General features: G+C 31.7%; 2 protein-coding genes across 2 annotated transcripts; both read right to left on the bottom strand.

Annotated features, from left to right (window-relative positions):
• Window positions 1–15,966: 15,966 nt before the first annotated feature.
• LOC105326248 (N-acetylneuraminate lyase) lies at window positions 15,967–19,917 on the bottom strand. Its single transcript, XM_034457642.2, has 12 exons — window positions 19,796–19,917; window positions 18,919–19,095; window positions 18,776–18,831; window positions 18,591–18,661; window positions 18,180–18,267; window positions 17,974–18,028; window positions 17,678–17,753; window positions 17,405–17,497; window positions 17,065–17,210; window positions 16,785–16,910; window positions 16,601–16,640; window positions 15,967–16,418 (listed from the first exon to the last, which is right to left on the bottom strand). The coding sequence occupies exons 2-12, from the start codon at window positions 19,018–19,020 to the stop codon at window positions 16,273–16,275; spliced, it is 999 nt and encodes a 332-aa protein (XP_034313533.2). The 5' UTR covers window positions 19,021–19,095; window positions 19,796–19,917; the 3' UTR covers window positions 15,967–16,272.
• LOC105326247 (N-acetylneuraminate lyase) lies at window positions 19,528–24,899 on the bottom strand. The gene is made up of 11 exons (XM_011426151.4): window positions 24,488–24,899; window positions 24,320–24,384; window positions 23,912–23,982; window positions 22,882–22,969; window positions 22,428–22,482; window positions 22,219–22,294; window positions 21,802–21,894; window positions 21,563–21,708; window positions 21,297–21,422; window positions 21,145–21,184; window positions 19,528–21,004 (listed from the first exon to the last, which is right to left on the bottom strand). The coding sequence occupies exons 1-11, from the start codon at window positions 24,506–24,508 to the stop codon at window positions 20,859–20,861; spliced, it is 927 nt and encodes a 308-aa protein (XP_011424453.3). The 5' UTR covers window positions 24,509–24,899; the 3' UTR covers window positions 19,528–20,858.
• Between the last annotated feature and the right edge of the window lie 229 nt (window positions 24,900–25,128).

Here is a 25,128-nt window from a genome sequence, read left to right as displayed (position 1 = left end):
TAGTTTTTCTCTTTCAATAACTAAACTGCCACGGTCCATTAGTTGTTCTAATAACAACATTCGGTTTTAGCTATTCAGAAATCAAAAAAATAATTGAAAAACAAATAATTGGGTTTATCCAAAGATTTATAGGTTTGTTACATGCACTTTGAAATATTTCGCACTTTGAAAAAAATTCAAAGTGTGTTACTAGTAATTTTGGAACCAGTTAAACGCGCTTTTATTTTTTTTTTCAAAGTGCGTTGATATCGTCGATATTATAAAAAACTGTTCAGGATTTGGTCCAAATAATTGATACTTTTATTGACATACAATAACTGATTGTTTTAACCTTGGTTTGATATTGTTTAGCTCAATGGGATATATTTAAAAAAAAAGAATCCAATGCATTCTCAGCTTACTTTATAAACAGTTTCTCGATTCGAATTTTTTCTCTCATAAGCTTACGTAGTTTGACAATTTACACAAGAACAAATCAGGAGTTTTAAATTATCCAAATATGACATAAACTGCATCGCGTAGAAATTGCCTTTTTCCTTTTTTGTCTATGCAGCAAAATTAATGTACTTCTTATCTGATACATTGGGCTATGTCAGAAACGTTTACTTCAAGTTGCTGAATATCATACGTTTTGGATAGAAAGATAAGGGGTAGGCAACCTTCTTCCTGAAATCAATTACTAGTAAATGATGCACTGGTAATTGACCTGTATGATTGGTTAACCCACACCCACCCCCGTTCTCAAAGACGGTTATTGAGATTTACTAGTGTTAACAATTCATCATACAATCAGCAAATTAGAAATTCAATTCCAGATTTTTCTATTTAAACATTTTTTTTTAAAGTGCGCAAAGTGTTTCGATAATAAAAAATGTTGAAGTTCCATCATAACGCACTTTGAATTTTTTTTTTTCAAACTGCGTTAGCTTAGTCCTAAGTTTAACGCGTTTTATTTTTTTTGAGTGTGTACTTTTCTCAAAGTTTGTTGCCACATACGTTATTTAAAATCCACTATAAATCACAAAACTTGTGTGCTATAATTCTTTAGAAACTGTACAAAGAATGTATGGTGTATCAAATCATTTGATAATGAGAAGATGGGATAAATAAGTAAAATTAATGTAAGTAGTCAGTTTCATGTGTGTATTTCAAACCTGACAATGTAGTGAGAATCATGTGTGTCTAACTGGTGGGTCACGTGGTCTGATGTAGTGAAGTTCAGGGGAAAACCCAAATTTTTAATATAATGAATTTACGAATTATCAGCCCCCTAGGCTAATAAGAGTAGACAGTCTTTTATAAATTTGCTCAAATTTTTTCTTCACGACCCTTAGAAAATAGTGTTGTGACTTTCTGGTGAAAAGTCATGTGTAGTGAGTTTCATGTCTTTACGAGTATGTGTGTGTGTGTGTGTGTGTGTGTGTGTGTGTGTGTGTGTGTGAAAGAGAGATAGAGATTTTATACCAGTATGTGTTCTAACGTAGTCACGTAATTCTTCGTTCATTTCAATGTCCATTTTCACTTTTTCTGTAAGCAGCACCAACAAATCCGCCTCCATTCTACAAGTTTTTATTGTCTCCAGTTCCTTAACATAATCCTTTGTTCCAAATTTCCCTGTTAGTCTTTGACAAATACCTAATGATATACTAAAGTGTTTTTCAAAGAGACCGTCTTCTACTTCTGTGGTGTGTATATGACCAAATATTTTGTTCCTTATAATTCTCATTCTTTCTAATTCATCACCCAATTCTGTGCACTCCCGGGGTGGAATTTGAGTTCCTCCCCACACTGTTTTACGCTTGCTTGTGATTGTTGGTGGTTTAACTTCACATGTGTATCTTATCAGAGCGTAAAGAAGGGATACGTCACATTTTTCATACCCACCACCGTCCAGTATTTTGTTCATATCATTTTTGAACTGATGCTCTAGGTTGGTATCTCGTATTTTTTTCTGTAAATCCTCCGGATAGGGATAATGACTGAGAAGAATGTCTCTCATTATCCTTGCAAATAGATCAATAACGAGACGAGATAAACGAGCAAAATTTACTTTCTTTGGCGTTGTAAGTTGATAAGGTACAACATTGGAAGCCATTTCTGGAGATTAAAGAAAATACCACAATAAGATTTATCGATGAAACAATTCGATCTATTTGTTTCTATTTTATAAAACTAAGAGAAAGAGTTTACGGCATTTTAGCGATTAATAGTTTGATTTTACTTGTGTTTTATTTTATGAATTCTCTCAGCTGTTTAAGATCTAATGTTTATCTAAATTAAACAAGATTAGTCAATTATGCATATGAAAAGCAAATTTACCGAGATGTTTTCGGCTTGCTTGCTTTAGTCAGAATGACTCCATATTTCTCCCTTTGAAACAAATATTTTCACGTTCGATTCGGGCAACTCGATCACATATTGTGAAAACATTCCAAACAGTCTGAAAATAAACTCAAAATCTTAATTTTATAAAGTAAGTAAGAAGTAAGTAATTGTTTATTTGAGTGTCACATGCCAGTATTTCAAGTAAATTTTCTTATAGTTACATTACATAAAATATTGGCACCCTGCCTTAAAAAACACATGAGACACTAAATATAGGGCAGGTTATGCTCCCTTTGAAACAAATATTTTCACGTTTGATTCGGGCAACTCGATTACATATTGTGAAAACATTCCAAACAGTCTGAAAATGAACTCAAAATCTTAATTATATTGACCAAACAAGAGGTTAATGGAACACATTGCTCACCTGAGCAACAAAAGCCTAAAAATGTTTTATATATTCATATACAAAATATATAGGCAATGTACTAGTAGAAGATAGGTCGTGTATAAAACATTTTCATTTTGTTTTCCAGGTATTCTTATGTAAAACACTGAATCCTTTTTGTAAATAGATGAATTCTTAGTCATATCATATATTTAGCATTGCACTTCTAAAGAAGATCTTTAACAACTATATATATATATATATATATATATATATATATATATATATATATATATATATATATATATATATATATATATATATATATATATCTATCTATCTATCTATCTATCTATCTATCTATCTATCTATCTATCTATCTATCTATCTATCTATCTATCTATATATATATATATATAAACCTATCAAATGTTGAACCCCTTGTGTGGCTTAAGACTTGTCCAAGGGCCTAGTCTAAAAATAGTGAGAATCAACGAATGTCAAGATGCTCGCACATAAGTAATACCACACTTATACATACATGTATATATTTAAAACACTGAAGTGTTTGAGAAAAATCAATTGTTTCCTATGTAAAATTTAGACTCCCTTCCTCACTGTGCCCTTATTCTCCTGGGAAACATGATGCACGTATATACAAACTTGAGTCTACACTCCTTGAAGATGCTTCCAGACAAGGCACAACTTGATTTTTGAAAAGAAGATTTTTCTCTATTGTATTCCTATGTAAAAATTCAAACCCCCCCATTGTGGCCCAACTCTACTCTCATCATTCTACCCTCGTGAATGATGATTTTAATCTACAAGATTTTTGAAAAATACCAACAGATAATTCTTAATTACATTTAACAAACTTTTAATAATGCTTTGTGCATGTCAAGTTTGGTTCAAATTTGCCCAGCGGTCCTGGCGAAGAATTCGGAAATGCTCAGAGTTTACAGACGGACAGACACACATACAGACGAACAAAAAGACAGACAGAAGGACGTCGAACAAAAATGATCAGAACAGCTTACTTTTTCTTACTTGTCTGGTATCAATTTTGAAAAAGATTTTTTTTAACCGATGAAATATTTTCGATTTAAATCAATTTTTTAAACCAGAAATTTCTTTTTAAATTCCAGGTGTCAAGAGCAGTAAATAAAATATAAAATAATCAAAGTGTCAGTAGTATGTTGCAAAATATTTTGTTCCTTGTCATATAAAGAGATGTCTTTTTTGGTTTTATTAAATATCCATTATTTTAAAGGGGCATTGTCACGATTTTGGGCAAAAATAATTTTTCCGGTTTTAATTTTTACCATGCTTCAGTAAGGCATTCTTAATAGGTATCCAAAATTTTAGTGTTATTCGTTGAGTTAAAAGCAAATTATACAGCTTGAAATTCTTTGCATTTGTTTACATTTTGAATCTTGAAGTGAAAATTCTAATTAGAGACCTAAAATAAATGTGTTAAACATAAGGAACTGTTTAATAATGCTTAAAATGAATAATAGACAAATCAGGTTGAAAAAGATTTTTACTGGCATATTGAACCAATGTAAACAAAAACTGGGCACGAGCCTTGTTTACATGGCAAAGAATTAAGAGCCCTGTATCTTGCTAATAACTCCACGAATGGCTCTCAAATTTCATTTTATCATTAGAAATGCATTTCTAAAGCATTGTAAATAATAAAAATAGAAAAATAGAATTTGACCAAAGTCGTGACCATGCCCCTTTAACACCGAGAAGATTTGAATATGGAGTTACAGAGTCACATGTCTATAACATCATGACTTGTTAGGATAAATGGCAATACTGTCGAACAGGTAATTTGAAATTTATGTTTGAATTTTAATTTTTAACTCTATCGCGTTATATTGACAATCACTGCTGAAAATAACAAGTGTTTTAAGGTACTTCACTTCACCGAGACTTACACTTTTTAAGACACTACGTCACAAGATGGCGATTTAAATGTTTTGTTAAACTGTTTGTTTCAATCGATTCAGATGTATATCGTCATAGTTCAGTGGTTAAAGTATCAGGCTTGTGAATCGCAGGTAATGAGTTCGAATCCACCTGGGGCTTTTGTTTATGTTTACTGAAAGAAATTTTTGAAAATATCATTTTTTAACTAAAATTTCACTTTTTTCCCCTATTAGACATATATACTCTTTATCCATCATGCTTTCTATCATAATCAAGTAATTTTCTGCTGATATGAGAAACTTGTTCAAGGTGTAGTGAGGCACCTTAAATGTAACCCGAGTTTTCAACCTAATTAAGATTGAAAGCCTTGATAAAAAAAATTGTATTCTGTAGTTTTACTAAAATTCTAAACTTGTAAAATCGCCAGGTAAGATCTAACAAAAGCTTAAACCTTAACATCTCACAAAATATGATAAGTTTTACGTAGTAGAAAACATTTCAAACAAGAGACCCATGAGTCACATTGCTATCTTGATCGACTGCTATTAAGGGAGCTCGTATATTCTTTCCATTTTTGTTTTTAAACTGAATTCAATCAAGAGGGAGTGGAGGTGGTGGTGGTAGTGATATATCATGTTGAGGAAAAACATTATCTCAGAATGGATTAATGTACAACTTGAGAAAATAAATATAATGATGTTTACGTTATATCTATATGCGTCACTCCTCTTTGAATCCCTTTTGGGAATTCGGTGTTTTAGCATTCACTGTTTCAACAATTCAATTTTTTTCTATATACAAGAATGCTTGCATTGTACAATTACAAAATCATAGCATTGTAGTTAATGACAAGAAAGAAAATCTTGATCAATCCATACATATACATCAAAATTCTAACCCCCCCTGGGGCCTAAGAATTGATCAAATGGACACAGTTCAAATTATCGAGATCCTACCCTAAATCTTTAAATATTCACATTCAGGCATGTTCACGAAGCTATCTTAGGACTATGGTGTGTCCTAAGTACATCTGAGGATACGTCTTAGTCTTAAGTCTGTTTCTCGAAGCTCTCCTAAATTTAGGAACCGCCATAATTTTGTCCTAACTTTAGGACATCACCTTCATTGTCCTAAGACCATCCTAAAGCTATAAAATCAGGTTTTTGGGGATATTGGGATGTTGTGAAGCCTTTTCTTAAAAACGGTAGAATAAAGCAATATTTTCCACAGTTCCAGCATTTTCGACAAACATCAAATTCCTGATCCGGGAGGAGGGGGGGGGGCATAGTCATTTATTCTGTCATGTATGTTCAGTTTAACAAAATAATGTGGATGGGGACCCCGAACTCTCGCCACTTCCCCGTTGCTACATGCCTGCCTGGGAGCTGACAAATTAAGATATTTTTTTCGCCAATAACATCTCTGTTTGACGAATGAAAATTTTTCACATATATTTTTTATCTACACTGTACACTTAATTGGTTACATTCATTGTTTTGATTATTTGATTCTAATAATATTTTTATAACAATTATTTAAATGTCCCTTCCTAAAAAGGAAATTTACATCGGGTTATATAGGCCATGCGTGATCTACCCTAATTTTTATCAATTTATTCTGAAAAAATAATTTGTAAAAAATTTGTAATGTTGAATGAACTGTATTTATATATTTTCGAGATATATTGCAACTTATTTCTTATTTAACATGTTCGTGCATTCAACATATTGCAGATTAAAGGGAAATTGGTTCTGTTTGTACATGTGTTTCCTCATGTAACATTTCAAATTCTATGAAAATCGCGTGTTTATGTATTACATATACTTGAATTACAAGATTCTCAAATGTTAATTATCAAATGACAATACACACGTGTTGTTTACATAATTATCTGCTTGTAAGCCAATTCTGTCCTGATACATATTTTCTTTTAAAAAAAAGAACAGTTATTTGAATTTTTTGGGTCTTGTGATATTTTTTATTTGAATATTTTTTTTGGGGGGGGGGGGGGGTGTTTCATTTAAAAAAAAAAAAAAATTATTATTGGTCACAGATATATATTTAGGTAAATGTAAATTTTTTAAAATGTATACATTAAAATTACTGGTTTTAGGCCTATTGTGTTAACTACCGAGACGTACAATGTTCTCTGGCAAAATGTTTCATGATTCATCCCTACACAAGTCTCTCAAATTCGATCTGAATGAATATATGTGAAAAATAAGAATGGTTGTAGAAGGTTAGGATATCCTAACTTAAGTTGTTTCTAAGTAACCGTCGAGCTACATCTTAAGACGTGTCCTAAGTTGATCTTAGGATGCTCTTAACTTTTTTCCTAAGTCATATCATAGGAACCACTTAGGTCATATCTTAGGAAAGTTTCGTGAACATGCCTGCTTGTTACAAATAGCAGGACCAGTAAGCCAAAGCTTTAGTTCTTTGCCTATTCATATATAGGATGCATATTTTAGCGTGTGTGCTAAATGCCTGGTTTGAGGTTAAACAATTTTTAAGGCATAATTCAATGCAAAATCACTTTATGGCCACCCCTCCTTAAAAATGTTAAATAATAAAAACCACGGGTCATGGGTGTCACATTATAATGATTCATCTATGCCATCTAATAAGACTCCCTGGTAGCTGCCAACAGTTAAGAAAAATTAAATTATTGCACAGTCGAATGATTTAACAATTACGATGGTAAAGATAGATGTTTTTTTATATAGAAGAATTGTCAATCACCTCTACACATGCAGGTCATGAAGTTGTAATAAAAAAGAAAATATGACACTTTTACTGTATGACCAGTCAACACCAATTCTCCCCCACCATCCTTGCCAACTGCCGCAGCAACAAGTACCTCTAAACAAGCCCAGTGGTTGAGAAGATTATTGAAGAAGGTATATGCCAGGAGAGTCCTGCCCTAAATCTTGAGCCAAATGACGGTATATCCATGTTCTTATAGTATTTTGTTGCGTATTCACTATATGATCAATAGAGCCCCACCCTTATACAAGATTACCTGACTTAGTTTGAGCCAATAAATTCAACAATTTTCGAAGAGACACCTTTGCGTATCATAAATGTTCAGTAAGAGCGAACAATTTTTAAAAATTCAAACCACATCATTTTTACAAGTTTTAAGAAGTGTGGCTCCTGGGGCCCGTTTCACAAAGATTTCCTAAGATGTTTCCTAAGACAGAACTTAAGATATGCCTAAGTTATAACTTAGGGAGTTCCTAAGATCTGTCATAGCTGTTTCACAAAACTTTCTTAGCGTAACGCAGTTGACTGAATCTTATCTTAAGATACATTGTAAGCAACTTTTATATCATATTATTAATTTTGAACATGACACGAATGTCAATCTGATTAAAATCAGCCGTTCTGATACGCTACCGCTCGGTAGCGTATCACAACGGCTGATTTTATTCAGATTGACACGAATGTATACTAAATATAAGTGAATGTAAAAACTCAGTCCCTAATTCACCTAGAAACTTCTTAGAAAAAAGTAAAATGTGTAAATAGAGTGTAAATAGGCGGGGTAGTGTCTATGCGGATGTGCTGAAATTTTGTATAATATTTTACCTTCACATGCACACATGAGTATATAAGAATTACGTAATAAACCCGTATTTTCTCTAAAAGCGGTATTTTTGGAATTTGAGAGAGAATGCATTGATCGTAGTATCTTTCTTGTTTATTGCTACATTAAGTACATTTACATATATTTTTTTTATCTTAAATATTATTTGGATATGACCGCATGAATCATTTGAAAATATTAGTAACTGTTAGAATTTCTGTTATTCTTTTTAAATGATAGAGTGCATTTTATTGTCTAGTTTGGTCCATTATAAATAGCCTGTTAAACATGTACAGATATGCGTTATCCTAAACTAAAAAGGTTTGTTGAGATATCCAAGTCTTATGAGATATCCAAATCTTATGATTTATGATGTATATTCCAAACGGAATACAATAATTACATGTAGTGACAAGTAGCATTTAGAATGGAAAGATGTGGAACTAGTACTTTTAGATTAAGTTTGATGTAATTCGTGAATGGTGTTTTTTTTGTTTGGTTTTTTTTTTGTTTTTTGTTTGTTTTTGTAATAGTTGATATATAAATGTGGTTTTTTTTTACTAAAAGAAAACACCGCAAATAAATGTATCTCGGCTGAGAGAAGAAGCGAGGATAAAATGCAACAATTACTCAATGAAACAACATTCCAATGGAGGATTAAGCATCGACATCCCTGAACCATTTCCCGGTTACTCCTAACCCTCTCCCCCCTCAACAAACAAAAAACAACCCACCCACCCACCTCATAGAAAACATCTAAAATTTCCGTATTAAAAAAAAGTTTATTTTGCGGAGGGATAGGACAATAATCCAGTCATTCTGTAATTGAGAATTTATTTAGTATTTGTACCTGTTTAAGATATCAGTGATTCACGGGCATGAATAATTTAATTATCATCAGTGCACTAGCTATATCCATCTGCGCGTGCAACCAGATAATCCAAAAAATTGAAGAAAAAAATATAAAGCTGCTTGGTCCGATTTTATATCAATTTTTTTGCACCCTTTTAAACGATGGTTATGCGAAGTATATGTATAATAATAGACATTGCATTTATTTTTTCCAGTCAATTAAACCAAATTTCAATGAAGAAAAATACGTACAGAATTTGCTAACAAAACAAACGACATAAAAGGGTACTGCGTTATTTCGCCTCATGTTAAAGTTCAACCTTGACGACGAGACGGGTATGGTTGTGTTACGACTTTGACATCGCTTTAAATAAAGGTCAAAATGATTAAACAAATTACAAATAAACATGTGTACGTTTTGTTCGCTAATATTTTTGAAGTTTGCTTTCTTTACAATTGATGCATAGCACGCGGGTTAAATAACCCCAATTATTCGGGGGACGAAACCAAACGGTTTCCTTTTCTAAACATTCCCATGATGCATTTTGGTTTGTTTTTTCGTTTGCCCAAAAAGAAATTATTTTTATTTACTTTGAATGTTTCTAACTTTGAAAGGAGGATTCTGCTGGTGTAAATAGGAGAAAGTCCATAACTTTCTAATATAAATGGTTTGTATAGTAAACATTTTGATACTGTAATAACAAAAAAATCGGACCAATCAGTCTGCACCAAAGAAATTAATTAAAGAAATATATGTATATTTGAATAGTTCTAAACTTTTAAGTTAAGAAATAAAGTAAACAAGTCCTGATTATTCGTGTATTCTTGTATTTTTGTTCAACTTTAATGTATATGTAATTCATTTCAATATAAAATAAGCAGTCGCTAGTTAAGTTTGTTCCTAAGACATCGATTTACCTGTCTTAAAGTTAAGGCATAACTTCGGAAGTCCATAGGATAAGACCGGAATAGTGAAACGGATAAGTAATGAACTTAGGAAAAAGTTCTTTCCTAAGATATAATTTAGTCCTAAGTATGCTTTGTGAAACGGGCCCCGGATGATTTTACTGTTTCATACGGTATGTTCCAAATGGAATCCAATAATCATATGCAGTGACAAGTAGGATTTGGAATGGACAGATGTGGAACTTTTAAACGAAGTTTTTTATAACGCTAGTTTTCTTGTAATGATTGATATAAAAATGGTGTGTTTTGTTTTGTTTTTACAAAAAGAAAAAATCGAAATTCGTAAATAAAAGTATCTCGGCTGATAGAAGAAACGAGTATACAAGGGAAGATTTTCAGTTATTGTATAAAACAGCATTCCTATGGAGGATTTAGCATCGACATTTCTAAAAAACTTTCCGGTCATTCCTACCCCATCCCCCAACAAAACAATCAATTAACCCCACCCCCCACCCCCACCCCCACCCCCACCCCCACCCCCCACACACACACCTAGCACCTAAATTTTCTCCCGTAAAAAAAGGCTTATTTCTTGGAGGGATATGACAATTCATTCAGTCAATCTGTAATTGAGCATTTATTTAGTATTTATTCCTGATTTTATCAAACTATTTAGATCAGTGATTCCCGGGCGTGAATAATTTAATAAACATCAGTGCACTAGCTATAACTATATCCGCTATCAATCTGCGTGTGCGATCAGATAATCTTAATTTTTTTTCTTTTCGTAAATTGATTTTTCACTAATTACTCAATAATTATCAACATTTCCGGGATTTTTTTTTTCATCATTATGAAAGGTGGAAAGGCCTCTACTAGTTTATCTTTCTTATTTTATTTGCTTGTTTATAATATGTCACACCCCTTTCATTAAGCACTTGTGTAAAAAAAAATGTAAAAATTAGAAGTCTAACTGATCATGAAGAAATATAGGTATATTTTGAAAATTTTTAAGTTTTAAGTTTAGATTAATGTATCTCTGTCGCCGGAGCTTTGAAATGAATAATTTAGACCATATAAATATCGCTTTAATGATACGTGATTTCTAGTATTTTTGTTCAACTTTCATATGCATATAATTCATTAAGATAGACAGTCGCCATGTTAAGTTTGTTCCTAAGACATCGGGTTTACCTGTCTTAAAGGGGCATGGTCACGATTTTGGTCAAAAATTATTTTTCCGATTTTAATATTTACAATGCTTCAGAAAGGCATTTTTAATAGGCAACCGAAATTTGAGTCTCGTTTGTTGAGTTATAAGCGAGTTACAGAGCTTGAAATTATTCGCTATGTAAACAAAGCGTTTGTTTACATTTTGAACCTTGAAGTAAAAACTTCAGTTTTGAACCTAAAACGAATGTGTTAAACGTTAGGAACTGTATATCTATGCTTCAAATAAATAAAAAGATAGACAAATAAGCTGGAAAAAGATTTTTACTGCTATATGGAACCTATGTAAACAAAACCGGGCACTTGTTTACATGACAAAGAAATGTGAGCCCTGTATCTTGCTTATAACTCTACGAATGACTCTCAAATTTAATTCGATCATTAGAAATGCATTTCTAAAGCATTGTAAATAATAAAAACATAAAAATAAAATTTGACCAAAATCGTGACCATGCCCCTTTAAAGTTAAGACATAACTTAGGAAATTCATAAGATAAGATTGGATAAATGAAACAGATAAGTAATGAACTAAGGAAAAAGTTCTTTCCTAAGATACAACTTAGTCTTAAGTATGCTTTGTGGAACATGACGATAAGGATTAAAAATCTCACAATTTATGTTCCCTTCCTTCCCTCTACCAAATGCACAATCCAAAGTTTGCCAGGTTAACCCTGGTAGTTTAGAATATAGTAAAAAATATTCAAATAAACAAAAAGCTTAATGGTTTACTGCGGACAAAAAAAATTAGAAACAGGTCACCTACACATGTAACTAAGTCACAAGTCACTTTACATTACATCTGTTGTGTACCGAAATGATATCGTTGAAAATAATGTGATTTAATAATAAAAGTCAGCCTATTACATGATTCTTTTTAATTTTTGTCAGTTTCTCTGGGTAATAGAAAGATGGAACATGCCCTAGAAAAATAGTTTTCCTATTTATCGATTTCGACCGTTATCCAACTAAAGGTATGGCGGTATATGAGTATTTAGGAGGGCTGGATGGTCGTGACCATTTTAAAACTTTATTAATATAGTTTAAAAGGGGGGCTTTATATAAAGATATAAGAAACTATTTAAAAGCTAAAGCTAAAATTGTATGATTTTTTCTCTACAAAATGATAGTATATGGCTATGAAAATTGTATTCAAAATTTAAAAATTAGATATGATAGTTAATTTGTAGACCACACAGTCTCCTTACTACATGAAAATAAATCAACAAAAAGTAATGGAAAGTGATGGCAAGCAACAAATTCTCAACTATATACAAAGACACAAAGATAAACTGAAAATCCTTCAAGAGGCCCATGGGCCACATCGCTCACCTGAGCAACAATAGGCATTATAAAATCAGCTTTCCGGAGTAAAAGTAGTTTAACAGATCCTGTATATTAAAAAATCAATTTTTTTCCTGGATATTCTGTTTATCATTGATCCCTTTTTGTCACAGTATAGTCATTTCACATATTGAGCATTACAGTTCTCAAGAAGATCTAAATAAAATGGGATATAAACCTAAATCAAACTTGTGAAGCCCAAGAATTGTCCAGAGGCCAAAGTCTACACAATTTTAAAGAATCAAAAAAATGTCAAAATGCTTGCATGTAGGTTAAACCATATATTATAACATTTGAAATTTGGTGAATTTACACTGTTTTCTTTTGTAAAATTGGCCCCCCTCCCACCCCACATGACTCCATCCTACTCCTGAAAAATATGATTTTGACAAATTTGAATCTACACTATCTAAGGTTGCTTTCACTAATGTTGCACCTTTTCTAAGAAAATGTTTTTATAGAAAAATTTTTTCTCAATGTATTCCTTTGTAAAGATTTAACCGCTCACCATTGTGCCCCTACCCTACCCCCGGGGATCATAATTTGACCAAACTTGAATCTACCCTACCTGATGATACTTCACACAAGTTACAGCTTTTCTGGCCAGTCGTGTTCTGAGTAGAAGATTTAAAATAAAATTTCTCTTTATATTCCTATGTAAAAATTTGACCCCAAATTGTGGCCCCATTTCACCCACAGGAACCATGATTTGAGCAAACTTGAATCTACACTATCTGAGGATGCTTCCACACAAGTTTCAGCTTTTCTGGCTTAATGGTTTTTGAGAAGTAAATTTTTAAAGATTAACTCTATATACTCCTATGTAAAACTTCGACCCCACATTGTGGGCCCACCTTACCCCGGGGACCATGATATGAACAAACTTGAATCTACACTATCTGAGGATGCTTCCACAAAAGTTTCAGCTTTTCTGGCCAAACGGTTTTTGAGAAGAAGATTTTTGAAAAATATTACCAAATTTTCAATAAATCCTAATTATTTCCCCTTAAAATAAGGCGTGCCTCTTTATTTTAACAAAATTGAATCCCCTTTACCCAATGATGCTTTGTGCCAAGTTTGGTTGAAATTGGCCCAGTGGTTCAGGAGAAGAAGTCGAAAATGTAAAAAGTTTACAGACAGACGGGCGGACAGACAGACAGACGCCGGAAAAAAAGTGATCAGAAAAGCTCACTTGAGCTTTCAGCTCAGGTGAGCTAAAACAATACATAAGCTAAAAATAGCATACCGATGAAATATGCATACAATTGATTATATAATATATTAATTGGCTCCTCTCAATCTTCTTGAAACAAGTATTTCAGAATATTATAAAAATAAGACTAAAAGAAGTTGTAGATTATACTTTGAGGTTGGACAACTTAAAAATCGACCTTCGTTATTTCGACTGACTAAAATTCCACGCAATTCACAGCTTATACCAACCTGTCAGGTGAATAGTAAGGTACTTTTCAGTGTCATAATCAGAATCGCATCATCTTTCTGCATGTTTTCTGCAATTTACAAGCAATAAATACATTACCACCGACATAATTATTTCCTGTAAAGGGCATTTTGCTTTCGCTTTAAATTATCCAGAAATCTATAATTAGATATCTTATTTTGTTTTTATGAGAGCCTAAAGGGATGAGTAAATGACAATGAAAATAAAACCAGTCCAAAAGTTAAAACAAATGGATTTAATAATCAATGTTTTAATTAATAAATTATTATTTGATACGTGTATTCATATTTTTATAATAGCCATCTTCACAATGTCAAAGTTTGTTGGCATGGTCCTACTTTCCTTTTAATGCAACAATGATATAATTATCTGGGGAAAGTTATATGTAGAATTACAATTTGAAAAATTTGAATCAGCAAATTTAATTTGAAACCTCGTCAAATTTCCCATTTTTTATTTTCAAAAGAAGATGGGTAAATAAAAAAAAGCTGCCCGTTTGGTCAAGTCAAGAAATACAATTTAAAATTTTATTTTCCCCAATTAAATCCATTTGAAAATGTTATAAATTAAGTTTACAAAAACACAATTTCTAACTTTATTCACGTTTGAATATGTTAACGAATGATAACAAAAAAAATTATTGCCATAAGGTTTGGTGATATCGAACCCACAACCTAAAAATTCCAGTTCTATAAGACTACCTTATACAAGTATCTGGTGCTCTAACCACTGAGCCATTTCAGTCACAAATAAGTGTGTGTTTAAATGCTATGTAACATGCGACTTTATCCAAGAATTTACGGACTTGTATTATTTTTCTTTACGCTAAATTGTTGGGATACAATACCACAATACCACACGAGAATTGGTATTTTGCGGAAAGGAATCAGAAGAAAATTATTCAGAATAAATGTAAGTAATGAATATTTATTTTTTTTCCCCTGGTAATCATCGTCTCAAGCCACAATTTTTGTGGAAATAGAATGGACACAAAATCCGTGGCTCGAGACGATGCCTGGTATTGAGTTGGTTTATAATAAAATTTTACTTATTACATGTATATACATTGTTTTTATGTTTTATGGTTTTTTTTCTGCAAGCTTGATTAACATACTAGTAAGTTCTCCTGTGAAAATAACATGTTAGGAGTATTAGTTAAATAAAGGTTGACGTTGTACACAAAACAAACACACAAACGCTGAAACCATCAGCACATACGCAAAATGTTTGAATTGAAATCGTTTGTTAGTTTGCTTCATCTATCCCAATAGAAAAAAAATGGCGAGGAATTTTTATGGTATTTTGATATTTAAAACAGTTTGAAAGATTCCGTTCTGTCCCGTTAAATACAAATTTTTACACGGGTATTGGTATTTTGCGGAACGCAACGGAATCATAAGAAAATTATTTAGAAGAAAGATAACTACTTTTCAACGTTGTTACACCTGACTTTGGTTTAAATCCTATTGTCATTCCAATATCTTAAAACAACCAGTGACAATAAGTTCTTTCGTGAAAGAAACATGTAATAAATAAAAGAGCAATGAGAAGTATATAATTTTAATACACAGTGCATTCAAACAATAAACTGAAAAACAATCTTCCATATACGATAGGTTTAATTGAAATACTGTCTCTTTTGTTAAATTTTGTTTTTCCGTTGGGTACCTCTTAACTGGTTCTGTTTTGCAAAGTACCAATAGCCACATTCTCTTACTGAAGACACCGAGACATATATCCGGGTATGCAAAAATGCAACAGGTGTACATAAAAGATATATTTCACTTTCTTAAATCGCTAATTAAGTTTTAAGACAAAAGTAGAATGTAATGTTTTTTTTAATTGCATTACAGACTGACAATAAAGCGGTCTAAATTTTGGATTCTAGAAAACATATAATTTCACATCAATAATTGATAGAAATATTGGTTGGTCCTTCTAAACTTTATTGATATTTTTGTATTACATGTATATGGCAATGGAATAACAACAAAGAAACATTTCTCAATTTCATCATGATTTATGCATGATTATTTCAAATATTCAGTTTCAAGGTTAGTCACTTTTTCTCATCAATGTTAACATTTTTTAACAACCATTGAATTAAAAAATCATATTGCATACATTCCAACTACAATTTCAAAGGTCATATCATTTTATTAGGTATCCTAAACATATCACATGTCCTTGTACGCGTTAACATAAGATCTTCACTTCTATATGTTTATATCCATGTATCTACAATCAATTCACGGACCCAAACGCTATCAAATCGTTGTTCAATGCACTGTATTGATCCTTTGATAGTTTTTGGATTGGCAATCTCACTGGTCCAACATCAATCTCACTGATGATACCAAACATAGCCTTTGCTACTTCTATCCCAGCTCCTGTATTTAAAAATTCAAACAATTCAAAATAGTTTCCAAACACAACACAATTGGTTTCCTTCAAAGAGGAACCAACAACCAATTTGGTAACAAAAAGTGATCGGAATTTTATTTTGTCAACTGGAGAAATAAAACTTTAGACTTTGATTTAAGTATTTAAACAAAAATATATATATATATACCATATTTTCCAAGAATTGCATCAAGTTCAAACATCCGAGCCTGTGGTGGAAAGAAAACAACTGTCACAATAACAAATTATTGTTCGTCATATGATGCAGTACTGGTAATTCTATTTAAGACGTACACGTATTTTGTTTTAATTTGTTCACGTTTTTATTCATATGTACGATGAACATAAGTTACTTGAATATTCATTGCTGTGCTTTTGTCCCCAGAATCATAAGCCGTCTTCAATTTGTAGAATAATGTTCCCATGTATGGAAGAGTCACCGGAAATTCAATGCCGAGAGAAAAATAGGGTAAGAATTCCTAAAAATTAAAATTATAAAATAACACTGATATGAAAGAGGATTTCAAGAATATATATAATAATTTGATATTTAAATTAATGCATGATTTAAAAGTAATCAACATTTCAGAAACTTGGATAATGATTAACCTTTTTCCCAAAATTCATCCTTACCGACTCTGTTCCCATTAAAACTTGGAAACGACTTGAATCTACCAAAGAACTGTTGTAAACTTTCCTCACTTCCTTTGAAGTATGCTTAACTCCAACTAAGTTCGGAATCCTGTCTTTCGCTCTTTGTAGAATTTTAGACGGATCCACTTGAATAAAACGCAATGATGTTATTTACATTGGATTCTTTCTGGGTGCATTTCAAACATTGATAATCAAACTTAAATCTTCAATTCTCTTCATTTGATAGCAAAAAAATAAAATAAAACTACAGTAATCACCAGTGATTAATTTCTATGCTTCTATTTGAACAACAACTGTTTATTCCACAAGTTTGTCTTACCATTAATTCCGGTCAGAAAATCAATGGAATAATAGAAGAAGGGTAAATCTGGAGCTGCACCGGCGATCTCCGATATACATTCAGTCACTATTTCTATTATCAAAAAGAGCAGTGAGGCTACGTCATTAACATCAACATTATGTTTTTATTAAATAGCAAGAGAGAAAAAAATAAAAAAGATGCTTTTTTAAAAAATAAAATTATACAAAGTCAAAAAGGTTTATAGGCCCAGAATTTCATAACTTTCAGAAATGTCAATATATAACTACAGACCCTCGTTGGCAGGCTTGAAGAAAGAGGGACAGAGAGATGCTATAGCGTCTACACCAATGGAACTGCCATGTCTAGCCTGAGTAACCGAATTCAAAACAAATCTTTAATTGCCATGTTCATAAAAAAATCACATCTGATATTGATTGAACTGATTAATTGATTTTTCTGATAATTTATCGGAAAGTAAGGGCCTTATGATGAGGGGATGTGAAATAAAGAGTGTTTGATTTAAGCTCAGTAAAATGATGTGATAAACATTCTAAATGTTGAGAAAAAAAATTAGAACTGCCACTCACTAATTCTTGTGAATCTCGAATATTATTTGCTCCAACATGGAGAATAATCTTCACTCTGTGAAAATCAAAAGCTATTTGAAATAACTGCACTAGATACATTGGAAGTAATTAAAACAGAGATATGAATTTTTAAATAAGGGCTAATTGTTGTTTTTTGTAATACTTTATATAACAGAACATGTATACCCTATCTTCATCGTACTTACTTTCCTTTTCCTGCCTTTACCCATGCCTCTGCCGACTCCTTCCTCTCGTCCACTGTCATTGACATTCCCTCTCCTACGGTCCCATTTACTGATTGAAAAGAAAAAACCCTTCTACGCCAAAGTTTCAAAGCACTGGTTTATATTTTCTTCAAATATCGATGGACAAACATGTTTCACCTTTTTGTAAGATTACATGTAGCTTACCAAATTTTAAATTTAAATAAAATTAACTTTTTAAAATATATTTTTTTATGTAGTAAAATGCTAAATTTCTGTTTATTAGAAAAGTACTGTCAAGACAAATACGAAGTCAATTACAAATAAAAAAAAACACATTAAATATATCTTTTTGTGTTTTATGGATTTGCTATACAATGTTTTGGAGTCAGTGTTAGTGAATTTCATACTCACCGAACGCGTACGGAATATGGTTATTATTGAAGTAATCGGCGCTTTCTCCGAATTTGTCAAAATTGATATCTCTATATAATTCAAACAAACAGTAAATTAAACATAAATGTAAAAATGCTTTTGGACATAAAACAGTGTAAATCATTTAGTTATATAGTATTAGAATATTTGAACGTATGACTTACCCATTCTCACGAAAGGGAGTAAACGGGGCAGCAACACAACCCGTCACCCTAAAATTCTAAAATTTCTGTGAAATACTTAGCAAGATGCATATGAAAACAAACAACGTCATAATCTGTACTTTTATATAACATGTTTGGGGTACCTTAAGCTTGTTGCCTGAAATTTTCCGAGATTGTCTGTAATAACAGTGCGACAGGAAATGGTCAGAAAACGCAAGTTGCCTCCGTATGGCTCTAGATAACATCTTATGTTAGATTGTTGAAAAGTATTGGAAGGTACCAAGAATCTTTATTGTTTCTTTTCAATGATTTCAATGTTACTACAAGGTAAATGAATATCTCATATTTTATTCCTTTTCTGAGAAACGGAAGCAGCATCGCATTCATGATTGCAAGGTAGCAAATCAAAGTAAATCAATTTATCAATTAAAATATTACGCAAATACATGTACATGTAATGATATTTTAAAGGATGCACCATTAAAATGTGATCGTTGTTGCTTTGATTATTATGAATATCATATAATGTACTTTCAATAGTATTTCTATTCAATATATTATATTCCCTGACTATGTTCTTTAGAAAAACGTTGGATGTGAAGTCTTTTTAATTTCTATCAAGATAAAAAGTCTTAGACAAGACACACTTAAATGTACATCTTTTGTACATTTTCTCATATGCACTATATTTTTTATAAGTTATATAATATAAGTTTGAATATATGTTTTGAAATACCAATAAGTCAAAGCCATTAATGATTTTCCAGTAATTTATTTTTTTTAAAACCCACCACTCTTGGAATTATATATGTACAATTTCCAACACAAAAGCCACATTCACTAAAAGACGAATAATTCCGGGATATAAGAGTTACAGAACAATTCAGGGTAACGGACATTGTTATATGACTGTAATTGTATTTGTAATACATGCAGTAAACAAATGACAAATCATGTTAATTGTTGTGTAATTTTCATACCTGCTTTAAATGATTCACACATAATTTCAAAAGCGTTTACCTTTTATTTCTTGTAATAGTTCACATCACACAACTGTCTTGTCAAGGTCAAAGGTGATAGAAAAAAAACAACTTGGTTTTAGTTTCATTTTTACGCGAAGTACAGTTTTGGATAAGTCTAGCTTTGTTGTTTCGATAGCTATATTTTTGGCATGTGTAGGCAAGAAATATCTACAGTGAGACGTTTAAATGCTCCGTGCGTTCTTTAATTAGTTGAACATACTTATATCTCATTTACAGTAAAAGGTTCCTAACTATTCCAATATCTTATGAATGAACATTAAAAAGTGAATTATTAAAATACAATCATATATTTATTACGACTGGTTATTTTGGTGTTTTAACGGGACAATCGTTAGAGGTGTTAAATTATATAAAATATGCAAAACGATTTGTTATCTTGACCTCGTCTTTCGTTCTATCTTTGTTGATCTATGTAACAACTGTCCCGTGACCTTCTTTCTGCGCCGGTAAGTCTTATTATTGCTGATAAATACCACCACGTTGTAATTTTTTCTTTGTTATGATATAAAAACCATATTTTCATAAGTACTCTTATACATATATATAAATAGCTTAGCTGATAAGTGGTCCTAGTATATTGTATACAACTATTAAGGTTTGGACAAGTGTCTAAACTAAATTTGACAATAAGAAATTAGGACTACCGACATTAGTTCTACTATTATCGTATGTACTGTCCAATATTCAAAAGGAACACACAGTCATAATATTTAAGAGAAAAGTCTGATACAATTAGTTTGCCTTTCCTGTATTTAAGGGCCGGGAAATATTTACATTGTCCCTCTCTCTCATTGATTTCCCTTGAAATATTTATTCGCACTCTTGTTAATTAATATCTTTCCTCCTTTGAGTATTATGAATTAAATATTATATCATTAAATACCTTTTTTGTTTATTTCATTACATGGAACCATTGATATAATTTTCTTGTTTCTTTTTTTAATTCCATTAGTTACCCATACCACGAAATAAACAAAATCTTCAACAATTGTAAATAAGGATCAAAGCAAAATCACCCAGAAGTCTCATCATATCTACAATTATTCCACAGATCCAAACTCATTCAGATCTTTCTTGAGTGAGTTGTATGTCTCGGTTGTTATTTTTGAGATTGGCAACCGTACCGGTCCTATATCCATTCCACTAATTATACCAAACATGGTCTTGGCTATTTCTATTCCAGCCCCTGTGTTTCAGAAAGAGGAAAATTATTGTACAGAAAATCGTTTGGTATGAAGATAATGAAGGTTATTTCCAATAGAGTCAATAAAGGAACATATAGGTCAAATCTCAATATGTGAGATTTTAAAGGAAAATAGGACATACCGTATTTTCCTCGTATGTTATTTAGTTCCAAAATCCGATTCTAAAGGAGAAAAGAAAAAATAAAAGATCATTAAATATACAACTTTCTATATCTTATTTACTATACTATCTAGTCTATTATTATTTGTTATAAAATAAGACTATAATGTTACTTGAATGGCTTGCGCTGATTTTGTGTCTCCGGAATCGTAAGCAGTTTTCAGTTTATAGAATAAGGTTCCCATGTAAGGTGCAGTCACCGGAACGTCAATACCATAAGTGAAATATGGTAAAAATTGCTACAAGAGAAGAATATGCAACATTCATTTGGAGAAGGAGAAGGAGCTAAAAAAAATAAATTAAAAATGACTTTAAACGTTTGATTAATCTTGATATATACAGTATGTACCTAAAATCGAGACATTATACGCATGCTTACTGAGTCTGTTCCCATCAAAACTTGGAATCGGTTTGGATCAACCAAGGTACAGTTATGTGCGTTATTCAGTTCTCTTGAAGAATGCTTAATACCGACTAAATTCGGAATCTTGTCCCTTGCTCGCTTGAGAACTTTGGACGGATCGACTGATTGAAAAAGACAGTGGTTTTTCATTTGGTTTTAATGGGTACATTATTAACATTATGGTGTCTGATGAATAAAGAATATAAACGCCATACCGTATATTCCCGTAACAAAGTTGATGCAGTAATAAAAGAAGGGTAAGTCTGGAGCTGCCCCTGCGATCTCTGACATGCATTCAACAACCATTTCTATTCAAAAATATAAAATTACTCGCATTTGTTTTATCTATGTAAAAACTATCGGTATGTGGATTTTATAAGTTTTTAGGAAAGACAACTTGTAGTGTTTTGAAAATAGTCATTCCACGTGTATGTCTTTTCAAACAGTTGTACTCGGGACACAATTTTTTTGCCGAAGAGAAAAGGTTAACCAAAACTGGCAGATTGAAACAAGGATGTCTCAACAAATTAAACATATGTACCATTAGTTTAAAACACCAAAAAAAAAAAACGCTTTTGAAATTATTAATAAATACACGTTTACAGAGATATTTAACGTACAGGATCACATACCCTCGTTGGCAGGCTTGAAAAATGATGGACTTAGTGATGCTATAGCGTCCACTCCAATGGCACTAGCGTGTCTTGCCTAAACAAAACCACAACAAAACAGTACTGGTATTCAGCGCGCTCATGTGTGTGTGTTTATGTATGCAACAAAATGAAGTCAATTGTCAATAAAAATTAAATTTGGTTCATTTTTTAATAATAACCGTACTCACAAGTTCTTGTGAATCTCGGATATTGCTAGTTCCGACATGAAGAATAATCTTTAGTCTAAAAATGATTTGTTTCGAAAATGTACAAAAAGCACAAATGGAGATCTTGTTGCTGTATTGTAGTAAGCAGAAGAAATACACATGCCGTTAAAGATTTAAACAGTTTATAAACACTCATAAGTTATTTTTTCTACACGATTGATGTAGTCGTTAAGGAAAATTCAAACTCTCCATAGATTGCAAACAACAATTAAGGTATAATTCATGTACCTTAACATTCATGTATACAAATTTAAGTTAATCCTTACAAAATTTAAAATGAATAAAAGCAATTTAACAATCATCTAAACCATTGTTACATCCTAATGTTTGATTATCAACGTCTACGAAAAATCAATTTAAAAGAAAACAATGTCACTGGAATAAGTCCTTTTTACACGGTGACATGTGCACTCACTTTCCATTGGACGCCTTTACCCATGCCTCTGCCGACTTCTTTCTCTCTTCCAGGGTCATTGACATTCCCTCTGCTAACGTACCATTAACTGATTGAATTTAAGATGAATAATTATTACATCAAATTGTATAAGGTATGCAATCGAATAAGTCCTCTTATATCAATAATTCTTTATTATGGTAAAATATGCTACCTAATTAAATGGACTTGGAGACGATTTGAGCTCAAAATTTTCTATTTTTTTTTCATTTTAAATGTCTAGAATGGTCAATATGGATATTTTTAATGCTTTGTCAAAATGAAAGGTAAATATTGAGTTACAAGCGAGTTACAGAGGTTGGAATTTCTTGTTTTGTAAACAAAGCTTGAGACGTTATTGTTTTGAATATAATGTGCTGTATTGGTATAAGTTAAAGTTTAACGTTGCTTTTTGTTGTTAATAATTTTTTTATCAACATATTGAATCTGTTTATCTTATTTGTCACAAGATAATTTATCAAAGCAAAGGTAATGTCTTTACTTTACATTACTTCTAAACAAATATGAGACTCGAGCTTTGTTTACAATTCAACGACTTTTTTCCTTCGTATCTCGCTAGTAACTTGACTTCTAACATTCAAATTTTAGTGAATCATTCAAAGTTCACAAGTAAACCATTTTATACACCCCAAAACAAATTAGAAATAAAATTTTCATTTCAAACTGTGTCTAATTAGATATCTAAGGTTTTATTTTTGATTTTGTAGTTTTCATCCATTAGTCACAGAAGTGCTAGTTACATAGTTTCTTCACTTTTTGATTAAAAAAAAAACCAAAACAATATAATTCATGTAAGTATGTAACTAAGAGAAATAACTGTTTCTGGATCAACATTAGAAGCACTTTTTACACGTGCTTAAAGGGTGTTTCTTTTCAGTTTCAATTTTAATTTCTTTTGGAACAGTTTATTTAAAAAGGAAAATTTTAAACGAGTATATAAAAATAAGAAGCTTGATTTAGCCTGAATTGATGGGATTTTTCCAGTACTCACCAAATGCATATTGAAAGTGATGATTTCTTAGGTAGTTGACGTATTCTCCAAATTTTTCAAAATTGATCTCTCTAAATAACATAATGAATATTCTTATTCAAAAACAATACTTCTAGATAAACCAAGCTGTTCTAAAAAAAAATTTGGTTGCTATAAAAAGACAGATGTAGAATTACAAATGACAAAATGTAAAGCCAATGTTTTAATTGTGCACAGAAGCAAACAAAACTAAATCGCCTTTCAAAAGTAAAAATATTAATAATTTAATTAAGATCTTTGATTTTTTGTTTCTTTAGTTTTAATGCTCAAAGACTTCTAACATGCAGAAATGGTCTTTTGCATATATACGATAGTAGATTGTTGTATACACAGTTCCCTTCATAAAAAGGCAGCTTTTGAGCAGCTTACCCATTATCGCGGAAGGGAGTGAATGGTGCAGCAACAGATCCCGTCACTTTAAAATTCTCAAATTTCTGCAATAAGAAAAGGAACTAAAAAACTGACAATGAAGTATTTGCATGCATTTTTTGTGTTTAACCTTCAAATTGTACATGCTTTAAAACAAATCTCAAATACCTTAGAGTTGTGTCCTGCCATCTTTCGAGCTAGTATGCGTTTATTCTGTGGCACGAAATTGTCAGAGAATGAGAGCGACCTCCTTATAGCTTTAGATAAGAGAGTTCGTCTCGGGCGTGATTATACGTTTGTTTAAACGGCTATAGGTAATCTCCCAGTGGCAAATGGTTGTTTCAATTTGATATATGTATGTGAAGAATTATCTGATTTGCAAATTATTTACAAATAATTTGACATTACACCTTTTTTGAAGGATTAAACCTTATCTTAAGCTGTTTCAAACAAGTGGATCAATGGAAAATGTTATAAATTTTAAAGCATCATGCTTTCAGGCCGTCAAGTAGTAAAGGAGAATTTAGAAATGAAAATGAGATACAGGAATCATCTGTATATGGAATTAAACTTACACCTTCAGACATTCCGCATAAAATTAAAAATTTGAAATATTTTACTCATACCTGCCTGTTGTCCGACGGTATACCGTATGTCCAACAGTCACACAGCGCTTATGTAATACTGGGACAACAGGTGGAGAAAATTGAGTTAAGCCGTATCAATTGTTAAAAAAAATTAAAAAGTTACCGTTGGTACATCACCATTACCTGATACAGCTACAGGTGTTACATGTACTGCAAGAACTC

Source organism: Magallana gigas, chromosome 7, assembly GCF_963853765.1.
Source record: "Magallana gigas chromosome 7, xbMagGiga1.1, whole genome shotgun sequence".
Taxonomy (NCBI): domain Eukaryota; kingdom Metazoa; phylum Mollusca; class Bivalvia; order Ostreida; family Ostreidae; genus Magallana; species Magallana gigas.
Note: the sequence above shows the minus strand (reverse complement) of the source record. Positions and strands in the feature narration are given on the sequence as shown.

Coding starts and splice junctions, on each gene's coding strand:
- LOC105326248 (XM_034457642.2), bottom strand. CDS start 19,020: ATGTTATCTAGAGCCATACGGAGGCAACTTGCGTTTTCTGACCATTTC. Junction 18,662..18,775: donor ACTCCCTTTCGTGAGAATGG/GTAAGTCATACG, acceptor TGAATTATATAG/AGATATCAATTTTGACAAAT. Junction 18,029..18,179: donor GTAAAGGCAGGAAAAGGAAA/GTAAGTACGATG, acceptor TGATTTTCACAG/AGTGAAGATTATTCTCCATG.
- LOC105326247 (XM_011426151.4), bottom strand. CDS start 24,508: ATGGCAGGACACAACTCTAAG. Junction 22,970..23,911: donor TCACTTTCAATATGCATTTG/GTGAGTACTGGA, acceptor AAATTCAATCAG/TTAATGGTACGTTAGCAGAG. Junction 21,185..21,296: donor AATCAGCGCAAGCCATTCAA/GTAACATTATAG, acceptor TTTCTCCTTTAG/AATCGGATTTTGGAACTAAA.